The 21,090-nt window shown below is 44.0% G+C and overlaps 1 protein-coding gene across 1 annotated transcript; it reads left to right on the top strand.

The window, feature by feature from the left end:
- Window positions 1–2,142: 2,142 nt before the first annotated feature.
- On the top strand, window positions 2,143–21,084 carry LOC120299057 (pleckstrin homology domain-containing family M member 1-like; the record flags this gene model as incomplete). Its single annotated transcript, XM_039323461.1, has 7 exons — window positions 2,143–3,185; window positions 11,995–12,090; window positions 15,099–15,340; window positions 16,003–16,641; window positions 17,506–17,923; window positions 20,136–20,376; window positions 20,549–21,084. Coding segments are annotated over exons 2-7 (2,130 nt in total), but the record flags the coding sequence as incomplete, so codon positions are not given.
- Window positions 21,085–21,090: the final 6 nt, after the last annotated feature.

Here is a 21,090-nt window from a genome sequence, read left to right as displayed (position 1 = left end):
TCATTAAGGGGTCCTGAGCCCCTATGCCCTTCTGGTAGCCTTCAAAGGGGTAGTGAAGACTCAGGAGAAGATGCCTGAAATGGAGCAGCCGGCTAGACCCAGGTTGGGCTCAACCAGCGGGACTCTGGCTGGGGCCGAAAGCAGGTTCGTAACCTGACTGGCCTCGACATGCCCCAAGGAGCAAATTGAACAAAAGGAGCCAACCCCGGCCCCAGAATGGATGGGTGGAGCAGTAGTGTTCAACCAACTCAAGTTGGAGGAGTGGCGAAAGGGGCTGTGGAAAGCTGCTGAAGCCGAATTCTTGTTGTACTACCATTGGCCTGAATGGAGCAGAAAGCTGAAGTGGTGGGAGCGAGAAGCTTCAGAGTGGACAGCATCTAAGGAGTGCTACTTGCCAAGGTGTGGCAGCCAATCAGTGGAGCAACTGAGGTAGAAGTTTAGCAGCCTAGAGGTCCAAGAAGGAGAGCTGGTCCCATGGCTGGATCCTAGACCCCCGAGGGGGCTCAGCTCTTCTCCCAGCACCGATACTGGCCCCTTCACACCAGCACTCAACAGGAGTAGGAGCTGCTGTGGCTGGAGGAGCATTGTCAGTCTTTTTTGTGTAAAAGGGAGAGGAACATTTTAACATCACTAATCATGTGAATTGAAAACATTTTTTAAATTCTTTTTGGGGTTGCTCGTTGCTTGGGATGGAGGAGGATCTGTTCTGTTGATGGAAGGGGGGAGGCTCTGTGTTTCCTCTGCTTTATTCTTTATCCTTTTGATGCATTAGGGTGTGAATGGAGGAAGGAATGTGCCATGGGTCATCTGCCTTATCTCCACTCTGCTCTGGTAGGAGCAGGATGTCATGAAATGAAACCTAGAGGATTACGCCTGGGAACTCTGCTTATCACCTTGGTTCCCATAACAACCTCACACCTGGGGATTGGATGAAATTAAACTGGACATTTGGCCGTTGGGGTGGGGTTTGAATGGGATGCTTTAGTATAATGTTTTGTGTGGGAAAATATCAGATCTTGCTTTATTTTCTTGCTATCATTGCCTCTCAATAAAAGTTCCTTTTGAAACAATGCCTGTTTCAAGAATTCTGCTTTCTTGGGAGGATTAGTTGAAGTAGGACCTTACAACTTCCTCTCAAGATGGCTGCTGCACAGTAAGAGTTTCTTCTTCCATTTACCAATGATATCTTGATTTCACTTCCAAAGATTCTAATTCTCTCTGGAAGCAATTGAAGTCACTTGGCATATACATCTTCCAGTGAAGCAGTTTCATTTTCTAAGCATGCCTGAGTATTAACTTTCACTTTTTAGATTTATTTTATTTTGCTTTAAAAGTTGATTAGTGGTTGAATGCTGATTTATCTCAACCCCTTGTTGGATTCTAATTGCTTTTTTCTTTTTTCTTTTTGATATATTATTCTAGATAACCTCTGTCCCTTCCATATGGAAGCAAGGCAGCATTTGCGTGGGTGAAGAGCTCTCAGACTCTCACCACTAGATTCTGTATTTTTTGAATTTGCAAAATATCTGGAATTTATTTTTATTGATTTTTTCTTATAACCTTCTTATAACTGAAATATAGAGGAAAACATATCTTGACTGTTCTTATTCCCTGGTCAAGTTTCACAGATTAAAATAGCTGAAGAGTGGCTGAAATCTAAGAAAGGAGAGTGAGGAAATATTCAGCTTTTAGCTGAATTTCTCTTTAAAAAACTGGACGAGACTATAATCTTTTTGCAAGAAATGTTAGGGCATGGAACTTTGGATGAAGACACACAGAAGGACTTTGATCCAGTTTGAGATCAAAGAGATATTTTTGCAGCTGGAGAACTAACAAAATGGATTTCATCTGTTGTCCCAAAGCTCAAGCCTATATGTTTCTACTACAATATCCAGCCTCTGACTGAAAAGGGAAGTGACAAATTCTTTTCTTCTATGAAGATTGAGAGAGACTGGATGGATTTATTACAGGGTGGGAGCTAATGTAGTAATGTAGATCAGTATTCAACTAGAGGGGATAATCTGTCTATATGTATTGTTTTGATGCACCTTTTTAAAATGTTTTGATTGTTTTTGTTTTTTGTCTTGTTTTTTTCTTTTTCTTTTTTTGTTTTCTGTGGGATTTTTTCTTTTGGGTTTTCTATTTTGTATTTTAACCTTGTCTTGAATAAAATAAAAATATAGATTAAAAAGAAAAAGAAAAGATTTCTTAAACTCTTCCCCATCATCATAAAGGTCAAGCTCTCGACATCTGATAAACTTCACCTTTCAGCATATTAAATTACAACTTAAAATGCAAGACGGCAGCTTCAGTCAGATGATGGGAAAAAGCTTTGTCATCATGTTATGTGGAACAATACAATCATGCCTGGGAGATCACGCTTAACCATTTCCAGGATCTGAGTTAGTCACTGAGTGATTTGGCTTTATTGTTTAAAAGTTTTCTGCCCCGAAATGCTGATTTGGTATCTATCATCTACTCCCATTTAAAGAGAGCTGATCCACAAGAGGAGGAACTGGACCATCTTTGTTGTTTCAAAGTATTAATTTTGAGACATGACTAGTAGGTACAGCTAATACTGTTTTATAGTCTGTGAAATTAAGGTAAGTGGAATGGTGTCACTACGATTAGTGGTCATGCCAGAATCTATACTTGCAGTACAAGATCTACAGGACTGATTGTATTCACTTTGTACATTTGGATGCAGTTTTGCCTCTCATGATTTGGACTATTTTATTTTTAAAGATAAACATGATACCAGTTGGAAAATTTCTGCTTTTAAATCAGAGGGTTATATCAGATAAGCGTAAGCATCTTTAAACTCTCATGCACTGGTTTTAATGTAACTGTTTAGATAGACAGATGTTGAGCCAGATGGCATTGTGTCTCCCATCCAGTCCCATCAAGCATTATTATTAGTGTCCATTGAGATAGAGTATATATTTGCTATTGTGTTGGTTCCAGAGAGCTGGGGCTCCATTATAGTGAGAGCTTGCACTGCTTTGTGCTTTAATATTGATGTGCTACATAGCTCTTCAGCAAGATTCTTTCTGCTCCCCCTCCCCATTCCCCAATACTTTTTCTTTCAATGTCTGCTTATATTTCCAACAGTGCCTTGGAGTTGCTCATGCTGGCACTTTGCCTGGTGTTTTTCAGAATTCTGTTATGAGAAGCACAAGACAACAGTAAGCAGTTTCAGATTTGTCAATACATTCAGCAATTCACAGACTCCAAGTGTTTGTGTCAAACCGCATATGCTTTCATCCCTTTGATGTGTAAACTTTTAAGAAGGCCTCCACATGTTTCTGGAGTGTGTAGATAGGACCGAAGTGCATCCTGAAAACAAGCTTTTTATGTGTGATAATATCTGTGAAATAATGGAGGAAAGGTATTGGTTTGCTTATTGCTTATGTATTCCAGGACAGAGTTTTTTTGTGTTTGTGTGTTTTGTACCTCAATCTTAAAACATAGTCTCTCTCAAATTGAAGTCTCAGGCTTCACAGTGTTGGCAACAGTTTGGAGATGGCTAGCTCAGAGCTTTATTCTGGGATGTTGCTTCAGTTTTCATAACCTGTCTTAGTCTGTCATCTCGTTAAACATGTCTGATTCTGCTTAGTTTTTGTGAGTTTGCAACTTATCTGAGTAACTGAATGCCATTTCTTCCAAGTAACATATGCACATACCTAGATCTATGGGCATTCAGTGTCCTTTCTTCCAAATGGATTTCCCTACATTTCCCTAGATGTTGGCCACTTTATAATAACATAATACTAATTATAAGTATCCAGACTCAGTTCTTGAGAATAATAAAGAAAAAATTGTGTTGCTTTTTGCCTATAGCCTATAGATTAATACTGGCCAGGCATGGCTGGGTGGTTCCTGCTATTTAGTATGAATGATTCCCAGATTCCTTTGCCATTGACTGGGCTGAGCAGTTTGATAGGAGTTGAAGTTTAAAATATCTGGCAATTGCCAAGGTGCCTATCTGTGCAGAAAATCACTAGTTCTCCAGTACAGGAGATGGATAATCCACTGATGGGTTTTCTTTGTCTGCCTGCTCTTGAGACCAAGTACCAAAACTTGACACGCCCCCACTTCCTGTGGAGTCCATTCTTAACTTGGTCTCTGCTCGAGAAGACTCGTTTTGGTGTGGCTCTCAGCTTATCAGGTTAGACAAAGAAATCCATTGATTGATTATCCCTTAATAATTGGCTTCCCCTTCCAAAAAATTGCCACCTATAGGAGTTTAACCAAAAAATTTTCTGGAGATCAGTTCTGATCTCAAACCTAAAACTTAAAAGGGGATTGGTGGGGGGGGGTAACTTCCCCACAGATATCAGCCAGCCCCAGGGCTCTGGGGGTGGAAAGGGGGGGGGAAGAAGGTATCAGCAGAGACCACTTGCTGAACCTTTTCCCCAACCACTAATTTTTCCTTGGGATCATCCCTAATCTCATATCTAAAATTAAAAAGGGGGGTGTGGGGGGGGAAACTCCCGATGGATCCCAGCCAGCCCCAGGGTTCTGGGGGTGGAAAAGGGGGGAAGAAGGCATCAGCAGAGACCACTTGCTGAGCTTTTCTCCCCAACCTTCCAAGGGATTTTGTTTTTTTCCTCAATTTGGGGAAAAAATAACAATCTCCAGGTCCGGATTCAAACTTGAATTCGGATCGTCGAAGATTACCTAGCAGCCCAGGGCAACCGCCATTTTAGTTGCTGCTTTCAGGCAACAAAGGCAATCCCCGGCTGGGATCCCCCTAAAACGTCACCAGCGCGCTAAATTTAAATCCCCGGGCACAAGCAGCTTCTGGGAGGCCGTGGAGCTCATTTTCAGAGGGAAAGGAGCTGCGGCCACCCTCCTTTTTTTAAAAAAAGCCGAAGGGAAGGGAGTAAGCCCCAACTAAGAACCGGGGGCTAGAGAACCTTCCTGGGAACCGCGGAGCTCGTTTTCAGAGAGAAACGAGCAGCGGCCGCCATTTCCTACCAGAGGAAGACAAACGGAGATTAAGGAAGCTCCACAACATACCTGGAAGCCCTGATAGCGATGGAATAGGAGTGCACAGTCAGCGCTCCACCCCGATATACTTATATAATAATAGAATAAAATATAATAATAATAAAAATAAATAATTAAAAAAAAAGATTAAAGCTAAAAATTAAGCTACTGCAAGGCCAACAGGCCTAAAGGCAGAACACACAATATCATCATCATCATTATTGTTGTTGTTGTTATTATTATTATTATTTTATTATTATTGTTGTTGTTCCTATTACTATTATAATAGTAATAATATTAATAAGAATAAATTCCGCTCTTGGTGACCGCCATTTGATACCTTGTTGTGGATTAGGTCAGGCCTACAGACCCTTTTGAGGTTGCCACTGATATTTTTTGCCTCCCCTCTCTTTTGCCTACTGGTGCACGTTGCCTGGTCACCTAAGGCCTCCGGGCGGAACCCAAAGAGTGGTTCCAAACGTGCCTTCGGTACCTCCCTCAGCTACCGTGACCTTAGCCCAGAGAGAATATTTTTGTTGTGGTCGGGTGATCAGGGGAACAGTCCTGGTACTTGTTCCAATTTCGCTCCCGCCAATACTTGCCTGCCTGAGCGTCTTCTCAGTTTTTCTGGGACTGCTCAAGCGGAATGGAGGGACCCTCGTTGCCTCAATCCATGAGCACGACCCCTCCATCTCCCAATTACGTCTGCAACACACCTTCTGACCAGAAGGCGGCAGGCAAGTGCAAAGCGAAGACAAAACACTCGCTCAAGAGGCCCTCCAAGTTGGCGGAAAAGCAAGCCAGCCATAGGTACCAGGCCCTGGAGAGGGAGTTCTCCAGAGTGCAGAGGCAGGCCCAATTGGAATTGGTTCAAATGGCGGCCACCGAGATGGAATTACCATTGGGTCCATCCACATCAACCCAGAGCGTGTGGTCCATTCCAGGAATACCGCAACCACTGGATTCGCCATCCACATCGGCCCAACAAACACCACGGCGGCAGGCACAACCACTGAGTCCACCTCTCCACCTGCGGTCACCACACCCAAAAGTAATGACATAGGGGACATCTGGGCAGATGGACGGCTAGAAGCCCTATTAACCAAAGTGGTGGGCCGAGCCCTAGCACAGCGCTCCGCCCACCACGACCAGGGGCCCTCCACCTCAGCCATGCCACACTCAGAACTCCCCTCAGAGTCCTCAGGCATTCAGGAATCCACCTCCCCGGCCCAGTCCTCCATGAGTGGTTATTCTTCACCACAAGAGGAGGATCAACCTGAGATCTCTATGTCAGAGGATGAGGAACTTCCCCCTGAGCCCCCCTCAGGGGGATTATTTAATCACAACCGCTTCCTCACGATACTACACAAGGCCACAGCCATTGCGGACATGGGGACAGATCAGTTTTCTCAGCCGCAAGCGACACCGGCCACCACATCCAGACCCGTATTCGTAGAAAAGGTGACAACGCAGCACCATATACCTTGCCCCGCCATTTTCCTGAAAGGGATCAAGAAGCCATGGGACTCTCCTGCTTCCTTCCCATCAGTGAGTGGTACGGACAAAAAATTATACAGCACTGCTGCAGACCTCAATGAGGCCTTAGAAATACCTAAAGTAGATGAAGCCTGGACCCCCTTGGTCTCCCAGACAGCCATGGCTGGGGACCTAGTGGAGGCCCTTAAGGCAGATGACAAAAAGTGGGAACAAGCCTTTCGCAAAACCCACCAGACAGCGGCATGAGCCATCAAAGCAGCCACCTCGGCCTCCTTTTTTGTCCGGGCCACCCTCATGTGGTTGCAACAACTACAAGCCATAGTTCCTATGGATGACATACAAACACACCAGGACCTGGCTAAGATGGTAGCAGCCACGGAATATGCTGCAGACCCAACGCTCCAATTGGCCATTTTTTCATCCAGATCCATAGCATCCAACATAATTGCCAGGAGAATGCTATGGCTAAAACACTGGCAAGCTGACACCAAGGCTAAGTGGCGGCTAGCGACCGCCCCTTACTCAAGCAACGGTCTGTTTGGGGAGGCCTTGGGCCCCTATCTTGTAGAGAGCAAAGACAAGCGGAAGATCATGGCACACTTGAACAAAAGGTCAGACAAACGTACCACACATTACTTTCGTAGGCAGTCCTTTCGCCAACCGACAACCACGCCTATCAGTCAGGCACCCAAGCCATTCACTCCCAGGCAGAACAAACCGTACGGCCGCCCCTATGACAGACCGGGGTTCCAGCCCAGACAACAAAACCAGTCGAGACGACCCTTTCGTGGAACGGGTCGTCCGTACCGGAAGACAAAATGACTCCTACATAGACCTACCCATTGGAGGAAGACTAGCTCACTTCTTCCACCAGTGGGAGCAGACCTCCATGGACAACTGGGTACTACAAACCATCCAGTCCGGGCTGTCCCTGGAGTTCCTGGTCACACCCCCAGACCGACTCATCAACTGCTCGGTCTCCAGGAACCCCACCAAACGCAAACTCATGCAGGAGGCCATCCAACACCTGTTGGACATTCAAGGCATAGAACCGGTCCCAGCGGAATACAGAGGCAGAGGATTTTACTCCATCCTCTTCGTGGTTCCAAAGACTTCAGGAGGATGGAGGGCAATCCTGGACCTCAAAAACCTCAACCGCTACATAACATACAAAAAATTCAAGATGCAATCCCTTCAGTCCATCCTGGGAAGCATCAGAGAAGGAGACTTCCTGGCGTCAATAGACCTCACGGAAGCCTACCTTCACATCCCCATCCACCCAAACCACCATCGGTTCCTATGTTTCTGTTACGGGGGGAAACACTTCCAATACAGAGCTCTCCCTTTCGGTCTATCTTCGGCACCCAGGGTATTTACCAAGATACCATTTGTGGTAGCCGCCAAACTGAGAAAAATCCCAATACGCGTCCAATGTTACCTAGACGACATACTAATCCAAGCAACATCCCTACAGACAGCTCAGGCGGACGTAAGGACCGTCATTCGCGTCCTCCAATTACACGGATTCTCAGTAAACTTTCAGAAGAGCCAGACAGTTCCCTCGTCCAGGCTGCTGCATCTGGGGGCCATGATAGACACAACCAACTGTATGGTCTATCTCTCCCAAGAGCGGGTGGCCGGCATCAGGGAATTGGCTCGCTGGGTTCACAGGCAGCGTTCAGTTCCGATACTAACACTTTCCCAATTATTGGGCAAGATGGTATCGGCCATAGCCATTGTACCCTGGGCCAGGCTCCACCTACGGGAAGTACAGTGGTTTCTGCTCCCTTACCAACGGCAGAACACCAGCGCATCCAACCACCTAGGCAGGGTCACGCCACAAATCTGCAGGACGCTACGCTGGTGGTGCTCTCGGGCCGTGACCAAGGGGTCACCCTTCAAGGAACCAGTCAGAGTTACCATCACTACAGACGCCAGTCTGTACGGTTGGGGAGCCCATCTGGACCCTCAGTTTATACAGGGACGTTGGTCCGCCGCGGATCTGAGAAACAACATCAACTGGCTAGAACTCAGGGCTATCCACCTAGCCTTGCAACAATTCAAAGACAGAATCAGAGGCCACCACGTTCTAGTCCTAACAGACAACGTAGCAGCCAAGGCGCACATCAATCGGCAGGGGGGGACCAGATCAAAAACCCTGATGACAGAGGCACGACTCCTATTCAGCTGGGTAGAGCCCAATCTGAAGTCACTAAAAGCGGAACACATATCGGGGGTCAACAACCAGCAAGCGGACTTCCTAAGTCGCACCACAGTGGACCCTTCGGAGTGGGGGCTACACCCGAACTTGTTCCTAGACATCTCCCGCAGGTTCGGGTATCCGATCCTTGATCTGTTCGCATCGTCAGACAATGCCCAGCTCCCCAGATTTTACTCTCGTTACTTCAACCCGTGAGCAGAGGGGACGGACGCCCTGAGAACTCAGTGGCCTCAGGGTTTGCTTTATGCCTTTCCCCCACTCCCACTCATACCGGCGGTCATCCGCAAGCTGATTCACGAGTGGGCAGAAGTGATCCTAGTAGCACCATATTGGCCACAGAGATCGTGGTTCGCCGACCTGATGAACCTGTCTCAGTCGCCCCCATGGAACATTCCCCCTCATCAAGTGTCCCTACACCAGGGAACCATCAGTCACCCGGAACCCCAATGGTTACAACTGACCGCCTGGCACTTGAGCGCCAGATAATGGCACAGGAACTATTCTCTCCCGGGGCCATTACCATAATTCAAGCTTCACGCCGTCCGGCAACAAACCGCATTTATGACTCCACTTGGAAAAATTTTTGCCTTTGGTGCAGGGAACGGCAGTTTGACTTACACAAACTCTACATTCCTCAGATAGTAGATTACCTCTTGGAGGGACTAGACAGAGGCCTCGCCCCCGTGACCATCCGCAGGAAGTGGCGGCCTTGTCCACCCTCCTCACCTGCACGGATTTGGTTCCCTTAGCTCACCACCCCAGGATCCGTGCCTTTATCAAGGGCGCTTATAACACCAGACCTCCAGTAGTTCACAGGTACCCGTCCTGGGAACTACCGCGAGTCCTTCACACGCTCATTCGGTCACCATTTGAACCATTGGCGACCGTTTCCTTGCGACACCTGTCGCTAAAGGTGGCGTTCCTGATTGCCATCACATTGGCCAGACGAATTTCGGAACTGGCCGCACTGTCAGTCAGAAACGACCTATGCATTTTCCACAAGGACAGGGTGGTCCTTAGGTTAGATTCTTCCTTCATACCGAAGGTGAATTCACTCTTTCACAGGACACAGGAAGTAATTCTCCCAAACTTCTGCCCAAATCCAATACATGACCGGGAGCGGCAGTGGCATACATTGGACGTCCGCAGAGCCTTGCAGCGTTATATAAAGCGTACAGAACCCTTCCGCAAGTCGGAGGCCCTATTTGTGTCCTTCCAAGCGGGCACCTTGGGGCGGAAAGTTTCCGCAGGCACCATTGGAAGGTCGATCCGAAGTTGTATTGCAGAAGCTTACAATGTATCATCCCTGCCGCCCCCAAGTCATCTCACGGCCCAGTCCACCGAAGCACTGCAACTTCGGCGGCATGGGCTACCCAGGCGTCAATCGAGGAAGTTTGCAGGGCCGCGACATGGTCCTCGCCTTCCCCGTTTATACGGCACTACAAGATAGACCGCTTTGCATCGGCGGACGCCTCCTTTGTTAGGAGGGTCCTCCAGAAAGTTGTCTCAGAGATCAATCTACCGGCCTTATCTGTTTCCCTCCCCTTGGGACAGTGAGGCTTTGGTACGTCCCATCGGTGGATTATCCATCTCCTGTACTGGAGAAGGGGTGTTGGTCTTACCTGAACGTCTTTTCTCAGTACGGAGATGGATAATCCACACCCACCCCAAGGCCAGCAGGCCGCTAGTAGGGAGCTGAGAGCCAATACCTCGTCAATCATCAGCCAATTCGCCCTCGTTAAGAATGGACTCCACAGGAAGTGGGGGCGTGTCAAGTTTTGGCTACTTGGTCTCAAGAGCAGGCAGACAGAGAAAACCCATCGGTGGATTATCCATCTCCGTACTGATAAAAGGCGTTCAGGTAAGACCAACGCCCCATTTCATTCAGAGATTTTCATAGCATTATGACTGGGGATGCTAAGTATTGAACTCAGCTTTCTGTTTGCAAAGTAGCATTCTGCCACTGGACTATGGCCCTAATTTTTCCCATAATGCTGGCAAATCAACCTATCACCAGTTAATTCTACTGTGGATATATTTTAGGAAAAGGGAGGGGGAATACTCCTAAAAGCCCATCGAGTGACTCAACTAGGATAGGATTTTAATTTGGATTTGTGAGGTTCCAAAGATGTGACCACTATGCTACATTATAATTTTGTTGTCCATGGAAGAAAATCTAGTCTGTACACATATGAAGAGGTGAAGGTTCTCTCCATCAATAGGAGGTCAGAGTTTAAAAGAAATTCACCCTGTGGTTGCTGTGTTCTGCTTTTAAAACTGTAGTGTTCAGAGTTCAGGAAGTCTTGTGACAAGATCAGCCTCAAAACCAGGGGCTTATTTTCTCCATTCTACCCCTACTTCAGAGGAGCAATGCAGCTTTTGCCCTTGGTCTCCTGAGCTTCCATGACCCTATTCAGACACCTACCCACCTCAATGGAGTACATGGTGTTTAAGCATTAATTGTATCAGTTTGTGTTTGCTTTATGGTGGAAAGGAGTTGCTAATGTCCTGGGGTGAACCTGTGGTTACTGGTAAGTGGACTTCAGAGGAAATGAAATAAAGGGAGGAAAAGAAGGATGGGAATTGCAATATAATAAGAAATGTAACACTTTGCTAAGTGTTGTGGGGAATCAAGTTCCCAGGAACTTTGGGGAAGTCTTTGGAAGTATATTTACACATATCCAAATCTAGGCAAGTGATGAAATTTGGGGTGGTGAAACAATTTTATTACTGGTTGGATTTTGGGATAAGCTATATAGGGCATTTGCGTGAGTCACCTTCATAAATTATTGCTTCATAAATGTGTTTCCGTGGCTAACTTGTGTTCTGCTTATAATGTTGTGGCACCTGCATGTTTTTAGGCCAGTTTCTTTTGTTCTTCTTAAGGGAGAGGGGAATTATTATTGACCATTAAAGGCTTTATTAAGAGGACCCAAAAGGTTGTCTAATGAAGTGGTCAGTAATAAGCCAGGTTTTTTTTAGTCACTACCATCATGGAAAATATTTCTTTTTATATTCCTCACAAATAGAGATGCCTCTTGTCACTGCTCAGCAAACCTAACTCGTAGGGTTCTTGGGGAAGAAAAATTGCTGGAAGGACAGTTGGAAAGATCTTGCAAACTGTTCACTCCCCATCCATACTCAAATGTATATTCACCCACCAATATCTACTTTTGAGTAAATAAGTAGGAAAGTGACAGGTAGCCTAGACTACTTATCAGCAATTCTGATTTGCTTATGTGGGGCTATGGTAAAAATTCTACTTTATGTTTATTTTTCCTCAGGTTATCATGTGATGTAAGTGTGAGACGGAAGCAAAGATAAACATGCATTCCAACCACACAACTAGAAATGGCTGCCGAGTACAGGAAGTTATGCAGGTGAATACAGATTCCTGAACTGATATCTGGAAATAAGGCTGCTTTGGGTGTAGGAACTCATATCCAGTAGGTGGAAGAAAGTTGTCCGGTTAAAGAGCTGAGTTTAACATGGAAATGGTATAATTTCTATGGATAGTTAGTTCTCAACTTACAACCATTTGTTAAGTAAACATTCAAAGTTACAATAGTACTGAAAATGTGACCAATGAATGGTTTTCACATTTAAATTGCAGCATTGCAGCATCCCCATGGTCACATGATCAAGATTTGGGCACTTGGTGACTGGCATGTCCTTATGACAGTTGTGTTGTCCTGAGTTCATATGATCACTGCTTGTAACCTTCCCAGCTGGCTTCTGACAAGCAAAATCTGTGGGGAAAGTCAGATTTGCTTTAAAAAACCACACTGAGTCACTTAACAACTATGGCAAAAAAAATTGTAGAAGGATGTGCAACTCACTTAACTAATATATTGCTTAGCAACAGAAACTATGGGCTCAAATGTGGTCATAAGTCAAGCACTATCTATTATACTATAGTATAATTCCTTTCTGCCCTATCAAAACAGCATACTATTTCTATACTTAATTCAATTTTGGAGTTCTGCTCTGGGATTTATTCTGACACGGCACATGGGGTCACCTTCGATTTTTCAGAGCAAAGCTTAACATTATTGGTACTTATTAATACGATTGGTGCAAATTGGTATCGATAATTGGTAACTATTCTTTAATTTTTTTATGTTCCAATTAGTATCTTCATTTATTTTCCTCTAAAACCCATCCTCATTATCTAAACCACCTTTTTACAACGCTATTATTAGGGGTTCTTGGTGCTTTCTGAGCTTGGTTGTTTTCTTGCGGACGTTTCATCTAGATAACATCTGTGCTAATAAGGAGTGGGGCTTGCTCTCATTCTAGTGGCTTATCCTGTCAGTGTTGCTGGGGGATGGTCTTGGAGGTTCTTTTGTTGAGCTGTTTACTGTTCGCTTGTTTGCAGTTCCTTGATTGAGGTATCGTTTACTTGATTGTTAGTCTGATGTTAATCTTGGAGTTAACCTATGCTCATTTGGGTGCTGATTGCTGGTGGGGAGATGTTTCGGTCTTTTTGTTCCTTTTTTGGCTTGTTGATTGTCTCTTTTGAATAGTACAGGTAGTCCTCAAGTTATAAATGTAACGGAGCCTATCCATTCTATTTGTAACTCGAGGATTTGTAGTAATAAATCTCGTACCGTGAATGCGATTCACTCCCAGCTTCCGCCCACAAATTCGCTAATTTAATGCATGGGCAAATGCATGGCTTGTTAAGTGAATATGAGGTATTTCAGGGTGGGGAAGGCCATGGCGGGGACCTAGTGCTTCTGATTACCCAAGGTCTCCCCGGACCCACTGAAATATCTCATGCTCCCTTCCCTGGGAGCCCACAATTGCTCCCCCCATCTTGCTGCACCGGGTTACTTACCTTGTGAAGATATGACTCCTCTCCAGCCTCTCTATTTCTTTCTCTGCTCCCGGCAAGAACAGAGGGAGGCCTCTGAGGCCCAGAATGGACCTCCGGAAACACGTGGCCGCCTCCTGGCCTCTGTACTGGGCCTTGGAGGCTCGGAGGAGGCTTCTGAGGCCCAGAACAGGCCTTCAGAGCCCCGCTGAAGCATCCCCCCGTGTCATTTCCAGGCAGCAGCAGCTTGGGAAAAGCTTCCGACGCCCAGATCAGACCTTTGGAGCCATGCTGAAGTGTCTCCCGACATCCTTTCTGGGTGATAGCGGCCTGGAAAAGTCCTCTAAGGCCTGGATCAGGCCTCCGAAGCCCTGCTGAAGGATCCCTCGGCCTCCTTTCTGGGTGACAGTGGCCCAGAAAAGGCCTCCGAGGCCCAGATCAGGTCTTTGAAGCCCTGCTGAAGCATCCCTTGGCCTCCTTTCTGGGTGACAGTGCCCAGAAAAGGCCTCCAAGGCCCAGATTGGGCCCTCTGAAATGTTCCCTGGTGTCCTTTCTGGGTGGCAGCAGTCCAGAAAAGGCCTCCGACACCTGGAAATGAAACCAGGGGACGCTTCAGCGGGGTTCCGAAGGCCCGATCCGGACGTCGGAGGCCTTTTCCGGGCCACTGTCACCCAGAAAGGCCCGGGGATGCTTCAGCGGGGCTGCTATAAATTGAGCGAAAGCCTTACTAGCATTGATAATGTTAGCTAGTTTGGGTAATGAAACGAAACGAAAGAAAACAACCAAATTCAGAGAGCACCAAGGCCCCTTACTCCAACCCTGAGCTACAAATATTCTCCTTTATTGGTGCAACACTATTATGTTCCTGGACTTCAAGATTATGACAGAAGAAAACTTCAATATGAGGTTACAGTGTGAACAGGGAAAATTAGGTACAATTACAAAATTTATCTTCCCTCTCCTGCCACTTTTTTTTTTCATTTATTGCCTGTCAATAACTGGTAACTGGTTTTCCAATAGCAGAAAATTTATGGATTGTACTGAAACTTAGGAAAGAAGCAGAAGCTCCTTAAAACATGTTGCGCAATGGGGTATTTTAAAAGTCAAATCAAGTAAAGCATTTTGCATAACTTGAAAGTATAAATATTGGAAATAGTGCTTTTAGGCTACATCAACCTTAAGATAATAAGAGCCAGGGATTCTGGCTCTTATTGAAATGTCTTTAATCAGCCTCCTGTCTTTTGCTTCAAGGGATAATTCATAATATAATATTTTTTAAAAGTATTTTTATTATCTGAGACCAAAATTTTGAATGTTTCCAAGCCTATGCTGCATCAATGTTAAAACAAATGATCTGTTTCAAACAAGACTTAGTTTATTTGCTGCATTATTATTTTTCATATATTTTCTATTTTTTTAGCATCTTTCTTGAACTGCATTGCCCAGACGTTACTAATATATTTGCCCATTGAGATCTGCCAGTGTTTGCATAGTATTAATAGTAATTTGGAAGTAGGGTGCTTTATTTAATGTTGGTGCAACCTAAGACAACCTGTATTTATGTTACTTTAGTTGATCAGGAAGCAGCTGGTGAACTCCATCAAGGCTCTGCAGAAACATTACGTGACCTCTGATGCTCTTGTAACAAGTGATGATCAAGATGCTAATACTCTTTGTTGTGTATTGGAGGCTGTATTTGTACATGGATTGAAAACTAAGCACATCAAAGCAGAAATTGGAGCAAAAGGGAAAAAACATGGAGGGCGCCTTCCTCAGCCAGTGTTTTGGACTCTGCTAAAATCTGTCACACACAGGTGAGACTAAGAAATGCTACAATTTTGATTTGGGAAGTTACTGAGTATACAGTATGATGCAAGAGTGAGATTTTTGGCTGCAGAAAATCATATGATGTGTGGAATGCTAGAGAACTTGTCTCTTCTTGTCTAGATTTAGTAGATAAAAAAGCCCCAGGTTGTAATTGTATGTGTCTCAGTTACCTCTTGATGTGGCAGCAAAATGGTTCATAGGTTAAGATGTTAACAATGGTATTTCAGCCATAGTTCAGTAAAGACAGGTTTGAGACATGAGCGTTGTGTGATAGAATGAGCTCCCATCCTCACCTAGTCATTCGAAAGCATGCAGATGTGCTTAGATAAATAGGTACTACTTCAGTGGGAAGGTAACAGCACTCCATGACATCATGCTGGCCACAAGACCACAGAAACGTTTTTTTGACAGGACTAGCTCAATAGCCCTTGAAATGGAGATAAGGATGCCCGCTATTGTTGGCAATGATTAGCGGAGTAAAATCCACAGGGTCTCCTTTATCTTTTTACCTCCTGATGTTTTCATCAGACAAGAATGCATCAAACCCAACTTTTACCACCAGTCATAACCTTGCTTTCCCTTGCCTTTGTGAGCTGTCCTTTTAATGGATGTTGTGTTTTCCCCTTCCTGGTTATTTCTCCTTTTTCAGAAACATAATTTCTGAACTGGAAAACTTGATCTTCATCAATACAGATGTGGGGCGTTGTCGTGCATGGTTGAGGCTGGCTTTGAATGATGGCCTGATGGAGTGTTATCTAAAACTCTTGCTTCATGAAAAGTCTCAACTCTTTGAATATTATCATTCATCTGCTCTGCTTCTGGATACTGAGGAGGTTGAATTTCTCCTCAGCTATTTGCAGGGCTTGTCTTCTTTGGCCTTTGACCTCTCGTATAAGTCAGCAGTATTGAACGAGTGGACCATCACACCTTTATCCTTGTCAGGCCTTTGCCCTGCCTGGGAACTGTTGGACCCTCTTGTGGGACTGGACCCTCAAAGAAAGGAGTCACTTAGTTCTCTCTCACAATCTTCTGGCTCTGATGAAGTTGAAGCTCACCCAGCCATCCTGCCTGCCCCTAAAAGTGAACAGGCAGATAAACTCACAGCTTCCAACTTGAGCATCAGCACAACTGGTTCCTCACAGCTCTCTTCCAGCCTGGATTCTGACATTCTTCTCCCAGCCAATTCTACCAGCACTCACAGCCCTGATCAGGAGAAAGAGCCCATCTCCAATGACTCTGAAGTGGATATGACAACAGCAACAGCAGACTTGGACCAGGACCTCCAAGAGTGAGTATGATAGTGAAAGTGATATACCACACAATATTTTAACTCTGCAAGTATTAAAGCAGAATTTTAGTGAAATTCAGCATAACACTAAAATAATAATTCCTGGATTCTTAATAATGTGGTTGGCATGTCAATAAGGGAAATCAACCTGCATATCTTTTCTGCCTTTTTTCCAAGCCTAAAATAGAATGTTGCTTCTCCTATCATTAGTCCTGTTTTTGCGATTTTTCTTTGACCATATGTGAGATGCTGTCTTGATCAAACAATCTTTCCATTTCATTCATGCAAGTGTTCTGATTTTCTTTTCAGCATTTGTGTTACATCACAGAAGTATAATCAGTAGTTTGTGGGTTTTTCACCGCATGTTACTTTATCTACAAACTTAAACATTGAAAGTGTTTAATGTTTATATATGACAATAAGAGTTTATCAGTTATAGGTTTGACAGTGGCACCCTTTTCAGAGCTTGAGAAAGCTGTAGTCTTGTCTGGATGATTCACTCAGTAAATCCACAACTAAGGAGCAATTTGAATTCGTGGCCAGTTTCCTATATATTTTATCTGCAATTAGAAACTTCACTCTCAAAATACTGTGTATAATGGATATTTACCTTGTCAGTTCTAATCCTTTAGACCAACTTAACACATAGTATAAAATGTATCAATTCTATTCATGTATTAAAACAGTTTATTTTTATGCTTGAAAGAGCAAGTTAACAGTTATTGAATGTGCTGAATAATATGTGACTAACCTCAGTCATCTTTGATACCTTATCTTTGGACTCCATGTGGTACATTAAGAGATAGAATTACTGGAGATGATCTCTCTCTTGCAAATGTTTTAAATTTTTCTATTTCTTTCTAGGGTGTTAGCAGAATTTACCAGGACACAGAGAAAGTTGGAAACTGTAGGAGTTCATGAAGCACACATCATCTCTCAGTCTTCCCCACCAGAGTGCCCCTGCCCTGCTACCAGTTTCTGCACTGTGCACCTTCCTCATACTGTACTGGAAAAAGGCCCTGTTGACATCATGCTACCTGCAATAATGATAAATTCACAGCTTCCCAATTTACCTAAGACTGGAGAATCTGTTAGTAGTACCAGTGTCCAACAGACCTCTATGCTAACCACAATAATTGTGACCAAAAAACCTGTGGATGTGTCCCAAATTCATTGCAACAAGAGAGGAGCTAAAAGTCGGACTGATGAAGTCAGTGGTTATGAAGGAAGCCTCCCAGGAACAGACCAGCTTCTTTCACCAATCTCACCAGTGGTCTGCCCTGTAAGAATTACTTGTTTCGTTCTGTTGTGTTTTTGCAGCTTCTGGAGCTCTTTCTGGCCACATTGCCAAAAATTGGCAATAAAACTGCCAAAAGGGTCAGTCTAGTTCTCTATTGTTTTGAAGTAGGGAACTTGAATTAGTGCAATTCTAGAACAAGCTTAGGATGGTTTTTAAAAAATAAGCTTAATATAGCAAAGAGAAATCTTGGCTTGTCTGGCTTGCTTTGTCTAATGAGGCTTTTGGCTCTCCTCAAATAATAAAGTGGTCCTTGGCCATCCTTTGTATTTCTGCCATAGTTTAGTAAGTTCTGGAAGGCTATTTATGTTGCCAAAATTTGTACACGAGGCATGCCAAATAGACCTTAATTTTCAGTACCCTCCCAAAAGCATTAATTTTTTTTTTAATTTTTTTGGGAATCTCCCTGAAGCAGCCCTTTGGAAGTTGTTTATCATGGGATACTAACTCAATGTTTGGGGATCTGAGAACTCCTACATATTTTTTTTTATTGAGCTATGATTAACAAACACTATCAGGTAATTAAATTAACATAAATCCAAGATAAAAAAGAAAACTACAAACAAATCTACTAAAATGCAAATAGACACTTGCTATACCTGTACAGATTTATCATACATGTAAAGTATTATCATACTGTTATTATCACTTTTTTATAAAGATGAGAAATAGCAAATCCTGTCACATTCACAGCTATGGGCCTCACAACGAATGTATGATGTTGATCAAGAAGTTCCTTTACAGCTCCAGAAATGCTTTTCCTGCAACTTCACTGAAACTTCCTGTCCTTGACTTCATTTCCTCTAGCTACAGTGCCTTATTTCTGGCTTTGAGCTAATCTGTATGTCATATTTAATAAGTGATGTCACCTTTCCCAGATCACTTTTCCCAAATATCACCTATCTAGTCCATTCACATCCAGAAGAAAGACTATGGAATACCTTTGTAAAACAGTGTCTAATATTTTCCCAGCCAGTTCCAAATTTCTCTAAAAATGACTCCTGATAATATGAAAATTTAAGGGGAAAAAAAAACCAAAATTCCAGGTTTGCTTATATTTCTGTGTATATATGTGTGTGTTTAAATTGTTCAAAATTAATAGAATTTTAAAAATTAAATGCTGATGTCATGGTTCCGATAGATGAAACCAATTAAAAGAACTTCAAGGCAAGGATTTCTTCCTTAAAGATCATTTTATTCAGGAAACAAAGTATTGGCACTTACATAGTTGAACCCAAGACTAAAGTTCCCTCCCTCTGTTACAAAGTAACAAGCTGCAATTCCCACCCCAGAAAGGCCGTCATAAATCACATTCACCAATTAATCTAAAATCCTCCCCACTTTACAGCCCTCCAAAACTTTATCTAGAATTGACCTTAAAGCTCACCTAACTGCAATTGTTTAGGCCAGGGATAGGCAACCTTGGCTCTTTTATGCTGGCTCAGGAATTCTGGGAGTTGAAGTCCACAAGTCATAAAAGAGCCAAGGTTGCCTACCCCTGGTTTAGGCTAATTTAAAAAGCTCAAGCATTCCTCCCACCCACCCCTTCTACATCTGAGAATCCCAAGCAACAGAAAAAGCACAAATAAAGTAAAAGGTAAAATGGCTGCAATTTCTTAATTGTCACAGTGGTGACATCTGATTTGTCACAGGCTGAATTTTTTAAATCAGATTGTTTAAATTAGTTGACCATTTTTCTTGGTGCTTTAAATTGTATGATTGGATCTTTTTTTTTTTTAACCTGATCAGTTCAACCAAAGACAGTAATGATAATGATCTGTAGTTAGAGTGCAAGGTCTCAGATCAAGTCATTCAATATAATACTCAATTAGAAGATGGCTGCTTTGCTGGTCACTTGCAAGAAAAAGCTCTCAAAAGAATATTGCTATTATCGAATTTGAATTTTATTTCTATTTAAATCTAGTAAAGCTCAGAATCATCCCGCCACGCTTTCCACATTTCTTAATCACCGCCCTTCTTTTCATTTATTCTTGCTTCCCATCTTGGCCTGGGCTCCATTAGATCTGAGCTATGTCAAAAGTAAATGCATGACAGCCATAAGAGAAGGCTGTCCTGCTAAGGACAATTTATTATTTTCTCGCATCAGCCCAGCTGCTTGAATTCAGTAAACTCAGAGCCAGAAGAATAGCTTGTTTGGGTAATAGCACAAATGTTATCTTTTGTTATTTCCCAACAGAAAAGAAGCTGGATCACTGAGGATGATTTTTACCTTCCTTCCCCTCCCGAGGAAACAGAAAAAAGCTTCTCCAGTTCTCCCAGTACCTCACTAGAGAGGCTTACCAGTACCCAACCTGCTATGCCATTGAGAGCCCCAGATCGAGGCAAGCTTTCTGTATCCTCAGCAGAGCTCAGCAAACTCAAACTGTCTCCTAGGAGGGAGCTGAAGGGCTTTAGTGTTGTTCATCGGAGAGAAATAGGTAACTTGTGTTTTGACTAAGGGAGGAAAGAGGAAGTGGAATGGGAGGAGAGATTTCTATGGCGGTTTGAAGAATTTATAGTAATGGAAGCGTCATCCATTTTGCTGCTTTACAGAAATGTCACTTGTGCTAGAGAGTGCATAAAGCTATTCCTCTCTTGTCCCACTTGTAGGTCTTTCCAATCCATTTCGGGGTCTGCTGAAATTGGGGACTCTGGAACGTCGAGGAGCTCTGGGCATTTGGAAGGAGTTTTTCTGTGAGCTCTCACCTCTAGAATTGCGGCTCTTTGTAGACTGTGAGGAGCGAGTATGTGTAGAAAACTATTCTCTGCTGAGATGTGAGTCCTTAGGACGGGCTCACAGTGATGGGCGCTTTGAGCTGGTCTTTTCCAACAAACGATTGTGTCTTCGGGCTTCCTCCCGGGATGAAGCAGAGGACTGGTTGGACCGGCTGCATGAAGCCCTAAAAAAGTTTAGGTTACAGAAGGATGAAGGGTGGAAAACTCTAGAGTGCCCTGAGGCTGCAGAGGATTCTGAGGATTTCTTCGGAGGTGGACCACCTGGTGACTTGCCTTCCTTCTCGGTGTACAGTAGAACTGGCCCAACTGAGTTGGACTGGTCATGTGCCTTGAAACCCGAGCTAGATGCAGTCAAGGAATCTGTCCTGTACGTGGAGGTTGAGAAAGCATGGGTCCCTTTGGTGTTCTCCCTGTCC

This window comes from Crotalus tigris, unplaced genomic scaffold, assembly GCF_016545835.1.
Source record: "Crotalus tigris isolate CLP2741 ecotype Arizona unplaced genomic scaffold, ASM1654583v1 scf7180000024208.28396, whole genome shotgun sequence".
NCBI classification, from domain to species: domain Eukaryota; kingdom Metazoa; phylum Chordata; class Lepidosauria; order Squamata; family Viperidae; genus Crotalus; species Crotalus tigris.
The sequence above is the reverse complement of the archived record's forward strand: the minus strand, read 5'-3'. Positions and strand labels throughout refer to the sequence as shown.